The 15253-nt window shown below is 64.8% G+C and overlaps 2 protein-coding genes across 4 annotated transcripts; both read left to right on the top strand.

The window, feature by feature from the left end:
• The first annotated feature begins 1192 nt into the window (after positions 1-1192).
• Positions 1193-10984, top strand: MAP2K7 (mitogen-activated protein kinase kinase 7). 3 transcript variants are annotated; one of them, XM_041762758.1, is made up of 12 exons: positions 1194-1404; positions 3178-3225; positions 6211-6352; positions 6519-6585; positions 6670-6783; positions 6862-6981; positions 7152-7259; positions 7363-7542; positions 7647-7727; positions 7848-7990; positions 8623-8668; positions 8751-10984. In XM_041762758.1, the coding sequence occupies exons 1-12, from the start codon at positions 1281-1283 to the stop codon at positions 8883-8885; spliced, it is 1308 nt and encodes a 435-aa protein (XP_041618692.1). In that variant the 5' UTR covers positions 1194-1280; the 3' UTR covers positions 8886-10984. The 3 variants fall into 3 exon arrangements, with proteins under 3 accessions (XP_041618691.1, XP_041618692.1, XP_041618693.1); XM_041762759.1 differs by lacking the exon at positions 3178-3225; XM_041762757.1 differs by lacking the exon at positions 3178-3225 and having other exon boundaries at positions 1193-1404; positions 6519-6783.
• A 47-nt stretch (positions 10985-11031) lies between these two features.
• On the top strand, positions 11032-15234 carry TGFBR3L (transforming growth factor beta receptor 3 like). The gene is made up of 6 exons (XM_041762756.1): positions 11032-11456; positions 12248-12384; positions 12456-12767; positions 13240-13387; positions 13488-13929; positions 15117-15234. The coding sequence occupies exons 1-6, from the start codon at positions 11387-11389 to the stop codon at positions 15217-15219; spliced, it is 1212 nt and encodes a 403-aa protein (XP_041618690.1). The 5' UTR covers positions 11032-11386; the 3' UTR covers positions 15220-15234.
• Positions 15235-15253: the final 19 nt, after the last annotated feature.

Raw genomic sequence — 15253 nt, 5'->3', positions numbered from 1 at the left:
TCCATTTCGCCAGACCAATAACAGGCAAGCAATGACACTCACATGCCAGAATCAAGGGTATGAGTTTCTGTCCTGGAAGCAGAGGCAGGAGAGACCTCGGCTTATCAGGCATCATCTGCGTAGCTATTTTTTGAAGAACTCCCTTTCCTCTCCATTCCTTATTATTCTCCGGACTCCACACGCTCGCATCTGTTCCACCCGCAAATTGTCACCACGGGAGTCCCCACAAGCCTTCCGCGCCCGCCAGTGTTCCCGTGCTGGACCAGGAGCAGGAAGGGCATAGGGCACAGCCTGCCTGACCTTGACCTCCCGGGCCTGGACACCTCAAGGAGTCTGAAAAATGCGAGCCTCTTCCTGGCAACTGAGAGCAGACGCAAGCTGCTTTCCGAAATCCAGGATGGGGGCATTTTCCCGGGCACCCACAGACCAGTTGAGCCGCGGGGAGGCCAGGCTGAGGCGCCCTAACATCCAGGCCCATCTTCTGCACTGTCCAGGAGCTGGGCTCACATTCCAGGGTTGGGAAGATGAAAGTCCTAAAATACCCCATTTGAGGGGGCTGACCTGGAACTCTTCTGGCCCTGACCCTCACCCTGTCCAGAGACCAGGGGTCATGCCCCTGGTCCTGGGGCCCCTCCAGTGACCGAGCCCTACCCCCCCCTCCCGCCAGCCCTTGGCCAACCCCGAGTTTGCCGAAATAGAAAGGGCTCCCCACGGGCGCCTAATTATGGTGAAGAGACAGCAATTAAGCCTAACAGGGATCCTAATGAAGCACTGTCCCAGACGAGAAAGGCAGTGCTGGGAGAGCGTGGGTGCCAGAAAACAGGCCGGGAGGGGAAGAGCGAGAACGAAGCTGGGGAGGACACGCTGCAAGAGCTACTCCCAGCAACAGGGGCAGAGAAACGAGCCAAGGTTGCGCAGGCGCAGTAAAGGCCGCGCGCGGGATCGCGTCCGCCCCTCTGCACGCAGGCGCGCCGCTCCCCCCGCCCGCCGCTCTGGGCCCAACAGTGTGAATGGATTGCCACACGCAGTCCGCGCATGCGCACCACCAGGAGATGCGTTGCACGTTGCCAGACGCGAGCTCTAGGTGGCGTCGTCCCTCCAGCGGGGAAGAGGCACGCATGCGCGGAGGTTAGCACGAGGGATGGGCGAGTGCGCGCCGCGGGCATGCGCCGTGCGGGGAGAGACGGCGGCCCGGCGGGGTCATCCAGGCGCAAGCGCAGTGCGGTGTTTGTCTGCCGGACTGACGGGCGGCCGGGCGGTGCGCGGCGGCGGCGGGGAAGATGGCGGCGTCCTCCCTGGAGCAGAAGCTGTCCCGCCTGGAAGCAAAGCTGAAGCAGGAGAACCGCGAGGCCCGGCGGAGGATCGACCTCAACCTGGATATCAGCCCCCAGCGGCCCAGGCCCAGTAAGCACGGCAGCGTGGGGGAGGGGGCGGGCGGGGCGGGGCGCGCGCCGCGGGAAGCCCCGCCCCCGCCGTCAGGCCCCGCCCCCGCTTCCGGGGCGCTCTGGCTCCTCCTCCTCTCCACCCCATACCCCCTGCTGTCGGCTCGCGCGGAGAGGGTCACGGTGACCCGGGGGGCGTGGGGCCGCGGGCTCCCGGGCGGCTCTGCTCCCAACGTAGGGGTTCCCCCTCACGGGGCCTACGAGCCTAGTTACCCGGCAAGGCCCCCCACCTGGCGGCCCGCCCCCTCCCCGGGATCCTCAGAGCCTATGTCACCGTCACCTACCCAGAGCCGGAGCCGCGCTCCCTCCAATGCATGCGACTGTGACCACATCCAGGTTCGTCGCAAACACGGACACGTCTCTTCCGACCGGACGACTTCATTCCTGCCATCTCAGTGACTGGCAGGAGGCCCCTTTCCCCTTCGGCACCTGGGTCCCTGTCATACGGTTTAGTGGGGGATGCGCTCACACTCACACACAAGCACACTTGGCCCAGGTGACACCTGAGGTCATTTGATCACTGTAACTCCCTATTCCTCTGACCCCCTTTCCTGTGACTGTGTCCGGTAATCCCTTTTTCCCCCCGGGGCCGGGACCTTGTAATTGGGCCTGGGGGGCCCCCTCCCACGCACACCCTACCCACATACACCAGGCCCCCTCACACTTCTCTGACCCGTTTCACTGCCACCATCTTGGTGACTGTCTAGCTTCTCAAAAAATACACACCGAACTCTCAGCTTGGCAACTTTCGCCCACTGGACTCGAGTGACTTCCTCTTTCCTGCACGCCCACACTCACCTGGCCTAGGGATACCTGAAGCCAAGGTGGTGATATCTAGACCTCCCAGCCCACACACACCTCCTATCTGATCCCACTATCTCTGTGTATCTCCCTGCATCTTGTCGCCTGGAATCAAAAGCTGCCTCCTCCTGCCCTCCCCCACCCAACAGTCACACCTGACCTGGGATTGCCACGACCACTGGACCACTGTCTAGTTTCTTTGTTATGTCCTACTGAACCCCCCTCCCCAAATCTCTCAGCTGGAGGGCATCGGGTCTTCACCCTCCCCACAGGGAGGGTGCTACCTGATGAGTAGCACCTCATCACACACTTTGTGTCTCTCTCTTGAGCTGGCAAATTGCCCTCCTTTGTACTTCTGATATGATCCCTGTAGCTTATGTAGCTCCCTGTGGGGTCATCCTGGTAGGAGGGGGAACACACCCCCATGTCAGAGTATTGCAGTCACTCCCCGTTCACCCAGCCTGATCTTCACGGCCTGACTGCCCCCAGTCCCTGGGTGCGCTCCACACCCCATCTCTCTCTCTTCTGATTTGGGGTGGTGTGGGTTCCTCCCTGGGGCAAAAAGGCCTCCCAGGACTGGAGGGTCCCTGCTGGGCTCTGCAGTGCTGCCTCCCCTGGCCCCAGCATGGATGAGACAGGGCTGGGTCTGGGGCCAGGGGTGCCTTACAGGGTGGCTGTCCCAGAGTGAGGTATGGTGAGGCCCACGGCGGGCAGGCCCCTGAGGAGCCCCCTTCAGGTGTCTGTGTCTGTGTCAGCTCCATCCCATCCTCCCAGTCCTCCCATTTCTGTCGGTTTCTACCCGTCTCTGCAGTTTGGTGCCTCGCGCCTCCCCCTCTTCCTCGTTATGATTTGATTTCTTTTCTTTTGGACAAATCAGTTGTTTCTGTTGTGATTTATCGTGGTGTTGTTTTTTTTCTTCCTTTTCCCCATCCAGTTATTGTGATCACTCTAAGCCCTGCTCCTGCCCCGTCCCAACGAGCAGGTACCAGCCTTTTTATCATCGTCGCTTGGACATCTGCACCATTGACCTAACCGCTGCCCCGCCGCAGAATGCCCTCTCCCCCACCCCCCATGCTGTGTGTGCGTGTGTGCGCCTGTCACTCTTTTCTCCTTCCACACAATCAGTGATCAACAGTGTTTGGCCCACTTGGCCTCTTCTGTGTCCGCTCACCTTCCACTCCTCCCTTCCTGGCGGGCTCAGGTTTGGACTCCCTGGAAGAGGAAGTGGGCTCCTTTACTGACCAGGAGTCTGCCGCCTGTGAGAGGTCGCATGTGTGAGTGAGTGTATGAGAGAGAGAGAGGGAAAGTTGGGCTAGGCCATCGGGCTGTGCCTGTTGATTTGTTTCAACCATACAGCCAACGTGTACTGCCCTGCTCTAGGGACACAGCAGCGAACAGAATGGACCAAGGACCCCTCGTTGTGTGGCTGACGCTCACTGACAGCATTCTCCTGGTCTGGGAGAAGTGGACAAAGCAGTGATGCCTTGTAGAAAAGGCAAAGTAGAGCCAGCTTGGGGTTCTGCAAGGGGTGGTCAGTCGGGGAAGCCTCTGGAGCAGCTGGGATTACAGCACAGGCTCGGGGGAGGTGGGGAGATGTGAATGAAGGTAGAGGAAGCAGCCCGCCGAGGCCTGAGGCCTGAGCGCGGTTGCTTGCGGGTCTGGAGCAGATGGGGAGGGTGTGCATGTGTGTATGTGAGAGAGAGAGTGTGAGAGCAAGAGAGACAGACACCTGGGTGAGGTCTGGTCCAGTTGGCCCTTGTGTAGGGGGAGCTAAATTGGGCAGGTTGTGTGTGTGTGTGTGTGTGTAAGACAGTGTGAGGCTGGCCCTGTTCAGGGCTCTCGGCATGTTGTCTGTACACGTGTGGGGGTTTGTGCCATGCGCTGTGTGTGTGCGCGTACATGCGTGTTGGACTGACAGCCTGGTACATCTGTGGCTCCTTTAGGCCATGTGTTTCCATGCGCTCTTGTTCTCTCTCTCTCTTTCTCTCTTGTTCAGCCTTTTGCTCTCACTGTGCCCTCCTGACCTGCCGTGTGGCCTGTCACCACCTCTGTAACCTCTGTTCTCGGGGCCTTTGTGTACTTCTCCTCCCCCCACCTTAGCCACCCTTCACTGGTCACCCTCAAGTCCCCACCGTGTTTCAGTTTGTAGGACCACTGGAAGCATCTCCCTTCCCGCCCCAAGAAGTGTGGAGAGGGTAGGGGTGTGGTCCTCATCCCAGAGAGGACCTGACCATGCGGGGCAGAAAAGGGGCCCAGACACCCCCCAGGGAGTGCGAGCCTGGCAGTGTCCCCAGAGAGTCCAGGTACAGGGGAGCATGGGGGCCTTCAGATGCCCCTGAGGTTGTTGAGCCAGAGAGGGAGGGGTTAGGACTCTGACTCTGGCCCTCACAGAGTAGTGAAGCAAGGACGTAACACAGAGAGGGACTAGAGCAGGAGAGAGGGAGCACAGGAGGTGAGGCCTGCAGGCCAGGGCAGGGTGCTGGGCCTGGCCATCTCCCTGGGGTCCCCAGAGCTCTTATTTTGCTCTGACCAGGCATGAGGAGACCTGTATCCCTCCTACGACTGCAGGTTAGGATCACGTAGCTGCTCCCTCGCTCTAGATGTGGCCAGGGTCCCAAGGTAACAAGGCAGAGAAAGTGCCCCGATACCAGCAATTCAAGCATATTTGTCTCTGTCCTTTGGGCCCATATCACCAGGTGCTTGCAGAACTGTGGGAGGAAGGGGTGGACCGCGGCAGGAGGCGTAGGCAGAGGAGAGGGTGTCAGTTGAGGGTTGTGGGAGAGTTGCAGGCCCCAGGCCTCCTGGCCATTCTCCACGGAAAGGTCCTCTTCTGGCCCCACTTAGAGAGCTCTTTCAGCCAGTGCCCTACCCAGCTAGGGATCCCATTCCAGAGCACCAGGGCCTGGGGTACGAGGGTTCAGTGGGGGATCATCTGTCTTCTCCAGGGGCACATGGGGCTCTGGTCCCCCACCTTGTTGCCAGCCCAGCCAGGGAGGATCCTAGCCCTTCAGGGAACCTGCTGTCCTGTCCCGGGCCCCTGTCTGGCCTGTCTCTGCAGTGCCTCCTCTGGGCAGCTGGGCCCCAAGTCCTGGCTCCCATCTGTCTGTCTGTCTCCTGCCCTCCCGATCCCCGAATGCCGCCTGCCCATCCTGGGGTGTCCGCTGCCTGCCCGCTGCCTGCCTGCCTGCCTGTAGCATGCCCAAGCTGTCCGCATGCAGGCTGCTGAGAAGACCCCACTGCCTGTCCCGCTCCCCACCCCCCATCCCACCAGCCCTTGGAGGGGCTGTGCCACCTGGATCCCCTCACCCAAAGGACACAGGCCCAGCCTGGTGTCCTGTCCCCCCACCCATTGGCCCCAGCTTTGCAGGCCAAGCCGGGAGGCTCAGAGATGAGCCTGCTGGCTAGAGTGTGGCCCTCCCTGACCCTGGAACAGAATGTGGGGCAAGGTAGCCGGAAGCGTGGGGCCCTCGCCCATTACCCCCTGGGTGGTCTACTTGATTCTTACTGGGCAGCCATGTACAGTGCTGCCAACAGGACCAGAACCCAGGCTGATCCTGGCGGGCATTCCCTCCTCGCATGGTCCTGAGTGTGGGCTCTGTGGCCCTGGGCCTGCTTCCCGGGCAGAGGCGGGGAGGAAGGGGACACATCAGGAAGGCTGCCTGGCTGAAGGATGCCGTCAGTCTCTGGGCCGTGATCCTGTGTCAGCATAGACTTGGGGACCATCCCTCAGCCTCTGGGGACCACCTCTCCCTGCCAGCCCACTCCATCTATTTCCAGGTCAGGGGGTGAGAGAAGGACCCTGAGAGCGGCCAGGGAGACCCTAGCTCCTCCAGCCCAGTGGGGTGGGGGTGGGGGTTCTGGGCTGGCCTATCTGATGCCAGGGAGGGGAAGACCAGAGTCCCGAGGCCCCGTAGTGTCAGCTGCTGGCTAACCCCCTCTCACCCGTGGTTCTCACCCCCCTCCCCAGCCCTGCAGCTCCCGCTGGCCAATGATGGCGGCAGCCGCTCACCGTCCTCCGAGAGCTCGCCACAGCACCCCACACCCCCTGCCCGGCCCCGCCACATGCTGGGGCTGCCGTCAACCTTGTTCACCCCCCGCAGCATGGAGAGGTGAGCTGTTGGAACGAGGCCAGGAAGTCAGGGTGGGGAGGGCCACTTTGCCTGCCCTGGGGAGGAGGGTGGTTAAATGTGCAGAAACCCCTCTGTGTTGGGGACTGGGGTGGCCTCAGTTTGGTTGGGATCTTCCTCCACCGGGACCTCCTCCCTGTCCCCCCAGCATCGAGATTGACCAGAAGCTGCAGGAGATCATGAAGCAGACGGGCTACCTGACCATCGGAGGCCAGGTACCACCCAGGCGGGGCTCGGTCTTGGGGTGGGGGCACGGTACAGAGGCTGGCACATCCTCCAGCTCTGGCTGTCCTTGCCAGCGCTACCAGGCAGAAATCAACGACCTGGAGAACCTGGGGGAGATGGGCAGCGGCACTTGCGGTCAGGTGTGGAAGATGCGCTTCAGGAAGACGGGCCACGTCATTGCAGTCAAGGTGAGGGCTGCCCCTGCCCCCAGGTGGGCCCCCTGCCCCAAGACCCCGGCACTAAGGCTTCCCTGGCTGTCCACGCAGCAAATGCGGCGCTCGGGGAATAAGGAGGAGAACAAGCGGATCCTCATGGACCTGGATGTGGTGCTCAAGAGCCATGACTGCCCCTACATTGTGCAGTGTTTCGGGACTTTCATCACTAACGTGAGTCCGCACCCATTGGAACAGCCTCCGATGGGGCCCTGCCGCTCTGTGGGCTCCCCGACTCTCTTCCTTGCCCGTCTCTGGGTGCCCCCCCCCCCCGGGGCTGGAGTCTGTGTGGGGTGGGCGCAAGGGTGCGGCTGCACCCAAGCCACCCAGTGCCGTCCCCACAGACGGATGTCTTCATTGCCATGGAGCTCATGGGCACGTGCGCTGAGAAGCTCAAGAAGCGGGTGCAGGGCCCTATCCCCGAGCGGATCCTGGGCAAGATGACGGTGGCGGTGAGCAGCTGGGCAGGCCTGCGGCTGGTTGGGTGCCACCCCCCCCCCCCCCACTGAGGCCCATCCCCCCATCACGGATACCTTCCTGCTGTCCTCGTTACAGATCGTGAAGGCGCTGTACTACCTGAAAGAGAAGCATGGTGTGATCCACCGTGACGTCAAGCCCTCGAACATCCTGCTGGACGAGCGGGGCCAGATCAAGCTCTGTGACTTCGGCATCAGTGGCCGTCTTGTTGATTCTAAGGCCAAGACGCGCAGCGCCGGCTGTGCCGCCTACATGGCAGTGAGTGGGAGCCCCTCAGCGCCTTGGCGGGTGGGCATGAGGGCATCTGATTGGCACACCTGCCCCGCCCCTGGGGTACATCCTCCCCTTCTTGCCCCCATCAGCCTGAGCGCATAGATCCTCCGGACCCCACCAAGCCAGACTATGATATCCGGGCTGACGTGTGGAGCCTGGGCATCTCCTTGGTGAGTTGGGGCGCCTGCCTTTTGGGCTGGGGGCCCTGTCTTGTTGGGATGCAAAGGGAGGCAGTAAGATGGGAGGGAGGAAGCCATCCTCAGCCCGTCCAGCCTGTTCATCTCTCTCAGGTGGAGCTGGCGACGGGACAGTTTCCCTACAAGAACTGCAAGACAGACTTTGAGGTCCTCACCAAAGTCCTGCAGGAAGAGCCCCCGCTCTTGCCCGGCCACATGGGCTTCTCAGGGGACTTCCAGTCCTTCGTCAAAGACTGGTGAGGAACCCCTGCCCCCGTCCTGCGCTCTGGGAGGCGGGTCAGGGTCAGGTGTGGCCGGGTGCTCAGAGCTGGGGGGTTTGGGGCTGGAGGGGAGTGGGACAGCCCCCCGACACACACATAACTGTGGAAGTGGGAGCGGCTTTGGGTGGGAAGGCGAGCGCTGAGGGCAGGGATGCAGACAGGAGCCGGAGCCCCGGGAATTAGGAGTTGGGTTTAGACCCAGCCTGAGCTGGCCCTGGGCAGTTGGCAGGGTGGCCCTTGGGCTTTGCCATCGAAGGTTGTGGACAAGCAGATGCGCCTGCAGGGCTGCGGGGTCCGTGCATCTGGCAGCCACGAGCAAGATTGTGCCCACGTGATGTCCACATTGGATTGTTCCACGGGAGAGCCCCACTTACCTCTCCCGTGAGCACTTCGCAGTCCAGTTTGGGCTTCTGTCGCAGGTGGGATTCCCAAGGGCAGGCCCCGGGTCCTCTGGCTTTTCAGCAGGCAGCACAGGGCCACGAGCACACAGCAGCTCCTTCCCACAGATTCCAAAGACCCCTGTCTCAGAGCTGGGACACCTGAGTCCCTGGGGCAGCCGGGCCCCTCCTTCCCCGACTCTTACTTCTCTTTCCTCTCTTTTCCTTCAGCCTTACTAAGGATCACAGGAAGAGACCAAAGTATAATAAGCTACTTGTGAGTACCTGGGCCCCTCCCCGCCCGCTCCCCTCCACGGGGCGCCTCCCTCCTCCTCTAAGCGCCCCCCTCGGCCCCGCAGGAACACAGCTTCATCAAGCGCTACGAGATGCTGGAGGTAGACGTGGCTTCCTGGTTCAAGGATGTCATGGCGAAGACTGAGTCACCTAGGACGAGCGGAGTCCTGAGCCAGCACCACCTGCCCTTCTTCAGGTAGCCACGTGGTGGCGGCCAGCCCCACCGGGGCCAGGGGCATGGCCACAGGCCCCCCCTTCCCCACCTGGCCACCCAGCTGCCCGCCAGGGGAGACCTGGGACCTGGACAGCTGCCGAAGGCTGAGGACAGAAAGTAGGGGGCGCCGACCCACCCCCGACCCCCTGCCCAGCGGCCGTGGACAGATGGGCTCGCCAGGCCCCAGCCCTTCCCGTCCCGGGGTCAGCCGGCCTCCCGGGGTCAGCCGGCCGTGCGCGTCCCCCTGACAGACACTGTGAACGGAAGACAGCAGGCCACGAGCAGACTCGCTATTTATTCAGTCGTAACCTCTGGGCTGGGGCGGCCCCCAGGGGCCCGGAGAGAGCCGCCCATCCCTCCCCTGCCCCCCTCCGCAAACATGCTCCCTGCCTCCATTCCCCCTCTCACCCCGTCTACCTCTCTGGCTTTCCCCATCTCCCTCCCTGCCTCTGCCTCTCTCCTGGCCACACTCGGGCTCTGCCCCCCCCCCCCGGGGGGGGGGACTCAGTCCACTTAGGTCTCCGGCGATGGCGAGTCAGTCGGCTGGTGTCCTCGCCCCAGGAAGGCAGGCTGGGCATTAACGACTGCAGCTGGGCCTGGGCTGGTCTCTCTCTCTCTCTCTCTCTCTCTCTCTCTCTTTCTTTCTCTCTCTGTCTCTCTTTGATCTCAGGGGGTCCTTTTTGGAGTTTATTGTATTTTATTGTACTTGGTGGGGTGTCTGGGGTTGGGGGGGAGAAGAGTTTCTTCTCACGGGGGTTTGTCGGTACCTTCAGAAACTTTTACCAAAGTCATGTTTAGCTGCTTGTGGTGGAGCCCCCGATCGCCTGTGGGTCCAGGCGTCTGGGGCCGGGGGCCGAGCCCCAAAGGTGGGCTCTGGGGAGCTCTTCCTCCCTCGGGGCTGGAGACTGGCCACAGCTGGGGCGGGGGCTGGTGAGTTGAGGACCTCAGGGGGCGTGGAGGGAGCCCAAGGGGCCGTGGCCACACACGGTGGCCTTCAGGGACGGCGGGCGCAGGGCACGGTGAGGGCAGCATACGCTGCCGCGGCAGGGAGGTGGTGGAGGGAGTCAGTGGCAGGACCGAGGGCCCTGGGGCCCCAGGGAAGGCAGGGATGGAGGGTGCAAGGGGCGGGTGTGGGGGGTTCGAGGACGTGTGACAGGATGGAGGTGGGGCTGGCTGAGGGCTGGACGTGTGCAGACAGTCATGCCCTTGGAGTGCCCCTGAGCGCCCATCGACTCCCCCAGAGCTGGCCAGTCCGCAGGAGCCCTCTGCAGCAGCCCCGAATGGGAGGGGGTGTGTTTCCTTTTTGTTGGTGATGCATGCAAATCAAGTGGACAACAAAACAAAAAAACCAGAAACCCACAGAACCACAAAACCAACACCAAAGGTGAGGAACTTGGCCAGACGTAGCAGACGCCGTCCAGGCCTAGGCATCACTGTATCCTGTCTGTCCTGTTGACTCTCGTTCCTGCTCCATACTCACAAAACGCCGCATGTTCAAAAGTACTCGAGTTCTCTGCTCTCTGTCCCCCCCCATACCCCCCTCCCCCGCCTGGGAGGGGAGCGGCCGCCTTCTCTTGCCCCAGTCCCCTTTGTGAGGGGATGGGGGGCAGGGCGGGGGGCCACCAGGCCTGGCCCCCCACCCTCCCTCGCCTGGCCCAGCCACGGGGGGACCTTAGTAGGTAGCTGGAAAGTTCTGTGGCTGGGTGCAGGGCCAGCGGAGGCCCTGGGGCCAGCCACCTGGATTTATTTTTATTTAACTATTTCTGTTTTGTGAGTGTGTCTGCCCACCCCTGTCCCCCCTTCATCACGAAGTGGGGGTCCTGGGGGGGAACCTCTTCTTCCCCTCTGCCTCTTTCCTGTCCTCTCCCTTCGTCGCCAGTCACCAGCCATCCTTCTCGACCAGGCAGAGGGTGGAGCGGGCAGGCAGGGGCCTGGGGTGGCCTGGCACAGGCCACCGGCCCACAACCCCTTCTCTGGTCGCCAGTATTCCCCCCCCCCCCCCCCCAGCCCTTTTTAAAACGAAATGCCCTCGTTTGTAAATCCTTAGACGCTTGAGAATAAAACCCCTCCCTTTTCTTCCATCGAGTCTGTGGTTTGTCTTGAGCTTGGCAGGACCTGGCAGCCGGGAGGTGGGAAGGGGCTGTGAGCCCTGACCTTGGGTGGGGGGAGCCCGGCTGTTCTGGTGGATGAGGCCTCTGTGTGGAGTGGAAACCAAAGCGGGCCTGGGGGCTAGTGGGGTGGGTGGTATTTGTAGTGAGGTGCCCGCCCTCCCCACCACCCCGATCGCCACAGGTTGGCCAGAGAGGAGCCCTTAATCCCTGGCAGGCCTTGGGCGCCGGCTGTTAAACACCCCAGTCCACCGCCCCCGCTCCCTGCCTCCTGGGGTGGCCACTCAGCCAAGGACAGGGCCGCCTGCCCACCTGCCAGGCCTGGGTGCTGCCTGGCTGGTGCCGCTGCTGCCGGGGCGCACTCCACTGCCAGTCCAGCATGCTGGGTGCCACGCTCCTGCTGCTGGCCCTGCTCCCCAGGATCGCCTCCATGCCCAGCGGGCCGCCTGGTACGTACGGGCCGGGGACGCGGCGCATCACACCACCGGCCCGTGTCGGCCTTCTTGACTGCACGGCTTGTCTACCCTGCCTGCGGGGACGGGTGGGTGGGAGGTGGGCTCTGCCTCCAACCCGTTTCCAGCTCCTGGGGGGAACCCTGACTTCTTGGGAGTCCCCAGCAGTTACCCTGAGGCCAGGGACGTGGGAGAGCAGTGTACGAATGCTTCTAGGAAACGTGTGTGGGGACCATCCTACATGTTTGAGAACACTGACGAGGATCCCAGCTGAGTGTGTGTGTGTCCGTGTCCTGCCCTCAGTCTGGGAGTGAGGAGCCTGGACAAACGGAGAAACCAAGACCCCGGTGGCTGGCTGGGTTGCCACTGTGCCAGAGGGGCAAAGGGGCAGCACCTGCCTTGTCCCCTTCCCTATTAGTTACTGTACCCTTGGAAAGGAAGGGGGGCAGCTGGCCCTACTGCCCCCACAGAGCAGCCCTCGCCCAGCCTGACTGCTGCCCCCCCATCGGGCACCCCTCATCTCTTCCCCACCAGGGATGCCCAGGTCTGCTGTGGGTGGGGAAATCTAGGTCTGGGAAGGGGGAGTCCTCCCGGGAGGCAGCGCGGTGGTGCTCCCAGCCTGGGCTGCTGGGCGCGCAGTGAACCGGGCGCGGAGCCTGCAGGCCGGATCCCCGACCATCCCCGACCGCAGCAGCACCCCTTTTCCAAAGTCGGCGGGGAGGCTGGTTCGGGCCCGGAGGGGCCGGGGGGCACCGGGCCTCCTTGGTGTCACCCTGTCCCCCCGCCAGCGCCTCCGTTCCCGGCGGCGCCCGGGCCCTGGCTGCGCCGACCCCTCTTCAGCCTGGAGCTGTCGGACGCGGAGGACGCCTTCCCGCGCCGCGCGGGGCCGCTCGAGGTCCCGGCCGACAGCCGCGTGTTCGTGCAGGTGTGGCCGCGGGGCGCCCCGGGGGGCCGGCCGGCGGGGGCGCCGTCGCTGACCACGGCCCCGCCCCCCAGGCGGCCCTGGCCCGTCCCTCCCCGCGCTGGGGCCTGGTCCTGCACCGCTGCTCCGTGACGCCGTCCTCCCGCCCGGCCCCGGGGCCCGCCCTGGCGCTGCTGCGCGGGGGCTGCCCCGCCGACTCCTCGGTCGTCCTCCCGCCGCCGCCGCCGCCGCGCCCGGGCGCCGCCCGCCCCGTGCGCTTCAGCTTCCGCCTGCGCCCGGTCTTCAACGCCTCGGTGCAGTTCCTGCACTGCCAGCTGAGCCGCTGCCGCCGCCTCCGGGGAGCCCGCCGGACGCCCGCGCCTCCCACGCTGCCGCCGCCTTCGCTGGTGCGCGGGCCAGTCCGGGGCTGGGCTCCTCCGGCCTCTGCAGGAGCCGCCCCTTGCAGCCTGGGGACCGAGGGGCCCCTCGGAGCTGGGGAGAGTCCCTGGCTGGGCTGGTGGCTGGGCTCAGGGACGGGGTGGGGGCGCGGGGCCCTGCCCAGGGTTCCCCGGGGCACCTTCTGGGACCCTCGGGCGGAGCTGCGGTCCCTCCAGGGCTGGGGGCTGGGGCAGGGCGCCTGCGGGGCCAGATCTCGGCCTGCCGTTCTCAGACCACCGGCGCGCGGCCTTGGGCTGAGTCCTCACAGGCGGGGAGGGGGCTGGGCCACAGGCGGGGGGGGGGGGCTCTCCAGGCGCTCGCCGGTGCGACTCCCGGTTGCAGCAGAGCTGGACACTTGGAGCCCTCGGGGGCCCCAGAACAGGTCCCCGAACCCTGGGGCCTGACAGCCCCGGCCCTTGCCTCCTCCCCCCCTCCCCGCAGTGTCAGCCTCAGGACGGGGCGTGCGCGGGCGGCGGCAGTGGCGGCGGCGGCAGCGGCAGCGGCAGCGGCGAGAGCCTGGGAGCCGCCGGCCCCCACCTGCACACGCTGACGCAGCCCATCGTGGTCACCGTGCCGCGGCCGCCCCCCCGTGAGCGCGCAGTCCTCCCCCGCAGGGGGCGCGGGCGGGGGGGGCAGGGCGCCTGGGGGCCCCGGGGCCGGGCCCAGCCTCCGCGTCGGACTTCCCACAGGGCCACCCAAGGGCGTCCCCGGCCGAGCCGTGCGCCCCGAGCCTCCCGCCCAGGCCCCGGCGGCCCTGGAGCCCGCGCCCGTGGTGGCGCTGGTGTTGGCCGCCTTCGTGCTGGGCGCTGCGCTGGCCGCCGGGCTCGGCCTCGTCTGTGCGCGTTCAGGTACCAACCTCGGGCCCGCCGGGGCTTCCGCGCGGTCCCCGGCCCGTTCCCGCGCGTCCGGGACCCCGGGTCGCCGCGACCCAGCCGGCGGGGCCTGGCCACGCGTAGAGCTGCCGGCGCCACGCCCGCGGCGGCCCCCAGGGGGCGCCCTTGGCCCGGCCCGAGCGCGGCACCCCGACGGCTCCGCAGCCCGCCCGCCTCTCCTTTCCAGCGCCCCCAGCCCCAGGCCCGGCCCCGAGGGACTCGCCCAGCGGCCCCCAGCCCAGGAGGCCCCAGTGAGCAGGTAAATGGTGGCGGGGGATGGGTGGGTAGGACAGCTGGAAGAGGGACCTGATGACAATGACTTCATCCGCTTTCCCTGTGCCGGGGCGTTTCACGCCTATTCATTAATTTGATCCTCGTAACAGCTCTCAGGTAGACATTATTATAATCCCCACATTAGAAATGAGAAACACGAGGCACCCTCTGAAGTAACTTGGCAAAAGTCACAACATTAAAAAAAAAAAAAAAAACAGTCCCAACATTCGGTGGAGCTGGAATTCAAACTCGGGCACCGGGTCCCCCGCGGCCAACCTCGGGCTCTGTGCCACAGAGGGGTCCGCAGGCGTCGGACAGACACGGGCCGAGGAGAATTCGCCGCTCAGCCCTAGCGCCCCCCCTCACTCCCGCACAGACTGCTGGCGGCCAGGGATGGGCCGCGAAGGGGGCGGCCTGCGTGGGGTCCTCTCCTCCGCTCAGCCCGGGGAGCCCCTCCCCAGGGATGGAGACGCCAGCCACGGCCTCGAACCAGGCCCACCAGGACCGGACCGGCCGCGGCCGACCTCGGACCTGCTCCCTGAGCCCTCCCGCCCCACCCCTCCTCGCACCCTCCCAACCCGGGCTCCAAATAAACATCTGGTCTGACCCGCTGAGTTCTGAAGTCTGCGTGTGCGCTTGGCGCGGGTGTAGGGGGCAGGAAGCAGATGGGGGCCAGGGGAGACCCAAGGGAGCTGTTCCCAAACAGACAGGGGCACCCAACCCCACCTGCTTGCGTCTGAACAAGCTCCGCTTCATCCCCCCCCCTCCGCCCCGGCACCTGCCCACCTGCCTCCTGCGGTCCACCCCTGCCGCCTGGACCCTGGCCTCGCGAGGGCCTTGCCCAGTTCTGCTAGGCTAGAGCTCTCCAAACGTCTCCTGTCCGAGTTCCTACCTTCCCTCGAGCGGGACCACTAGCTCCATTTTACAAATGGGGAAACTGAGGCTCGGCTCGGCCAGATCACATGCCCTAGGTCCTACGGGCGGCTCAACCCCGGCAGCCCAGGCTCCGGCCAGGATCCACCCCTTTTGGAGAAGCAACGCACACAGTAGGAGTTTCGCAAGACTCAGGCCCGGAACGGAGGGAGGGCAGGGGGTCTAAGGTCTCGGCTCCAGGTCACGAATGAGAGGGAGATAATATGCAGGCGGGGGGCGTCTCATTCGCCGCCACCGCAGTTCGCAGGCCAGCCTCTCGGTCGGCGTCCGCTACACCGCTCCCTGCAGCCATAAACGCGGAGCCACGCCCCATCTGTTTCCGCCTCCGCGCGGCGCTTTCTGACCCCAGCGGCCATCCGTAGCGCCGCCCACCAGGG

This window comes from Vulpes lagopus, chromosome 7 (genome assembly GCF_018345385.1).
Source record: "Vulpes lagopus strain Blue_001 chromosome 7, ASM1834538v1, whole genome shotgun sequence".
NCBI classification, from domain to species: domain Eukaryota; kingdom Metazoa; phylum Chordata; class Mammalia; order Carnivora; family Canidae; genus Vulpes; species Vulpes lagopus.
Note: the sequence above shows the minus strand (reverse complement) of the source record. Positions and strands in the feature narration are given on the sequence as shown.

Excerpts from the sequence above, each read along its gene's own strand:
- MAP2K7 (XM_041762757.1), top strand. The coding sequence starts at position 1,281 with ATGGCGGCGTCCTCCCTGGAGCAGAAGCTGTCCCGCCTGGAAGCAAAG. Across the intron at positions 7,260-7,362 it reads TGGGCAAGATGACGGTGGCG|ATCGTGAAGGCGCTGTACTA; the intron begins GTGAGCAGCTGG and ends TCCTCGTTACAG. Across the intron at positions 8,669-8,750 it reads CAAAGTATAATAAGCTACTT|GAACACAGCTTCATCAAGCG; the intron begins GTGAGTACCTGG and ends TCGGCCCCGCAG.
- TGFBR3L (XM_041762756.1), top strand. The coding sequence starts at position 11,387 with ATGCTGGGTGCCACGCTCCTGCTGCTGGCCCTGCTCCCCAGGATCGCC. Across the intron at positions 11,457-12,247 it reads CATGCCCAGCGGGCCGCCTG|CGCCTCCGTTCCCGGCGGCG; the intron begins GTACGTACGGGC and ends TCCCCCCGCCAG. Across the intron at positions 12,768-13,239 it reads CGCTGCCGCCGCCTTCGCTG|TGTCAGCCTCAGGACGGGGC; the intron begins GTGCGCGGGCCA and ends CCCTCCCCGCAG.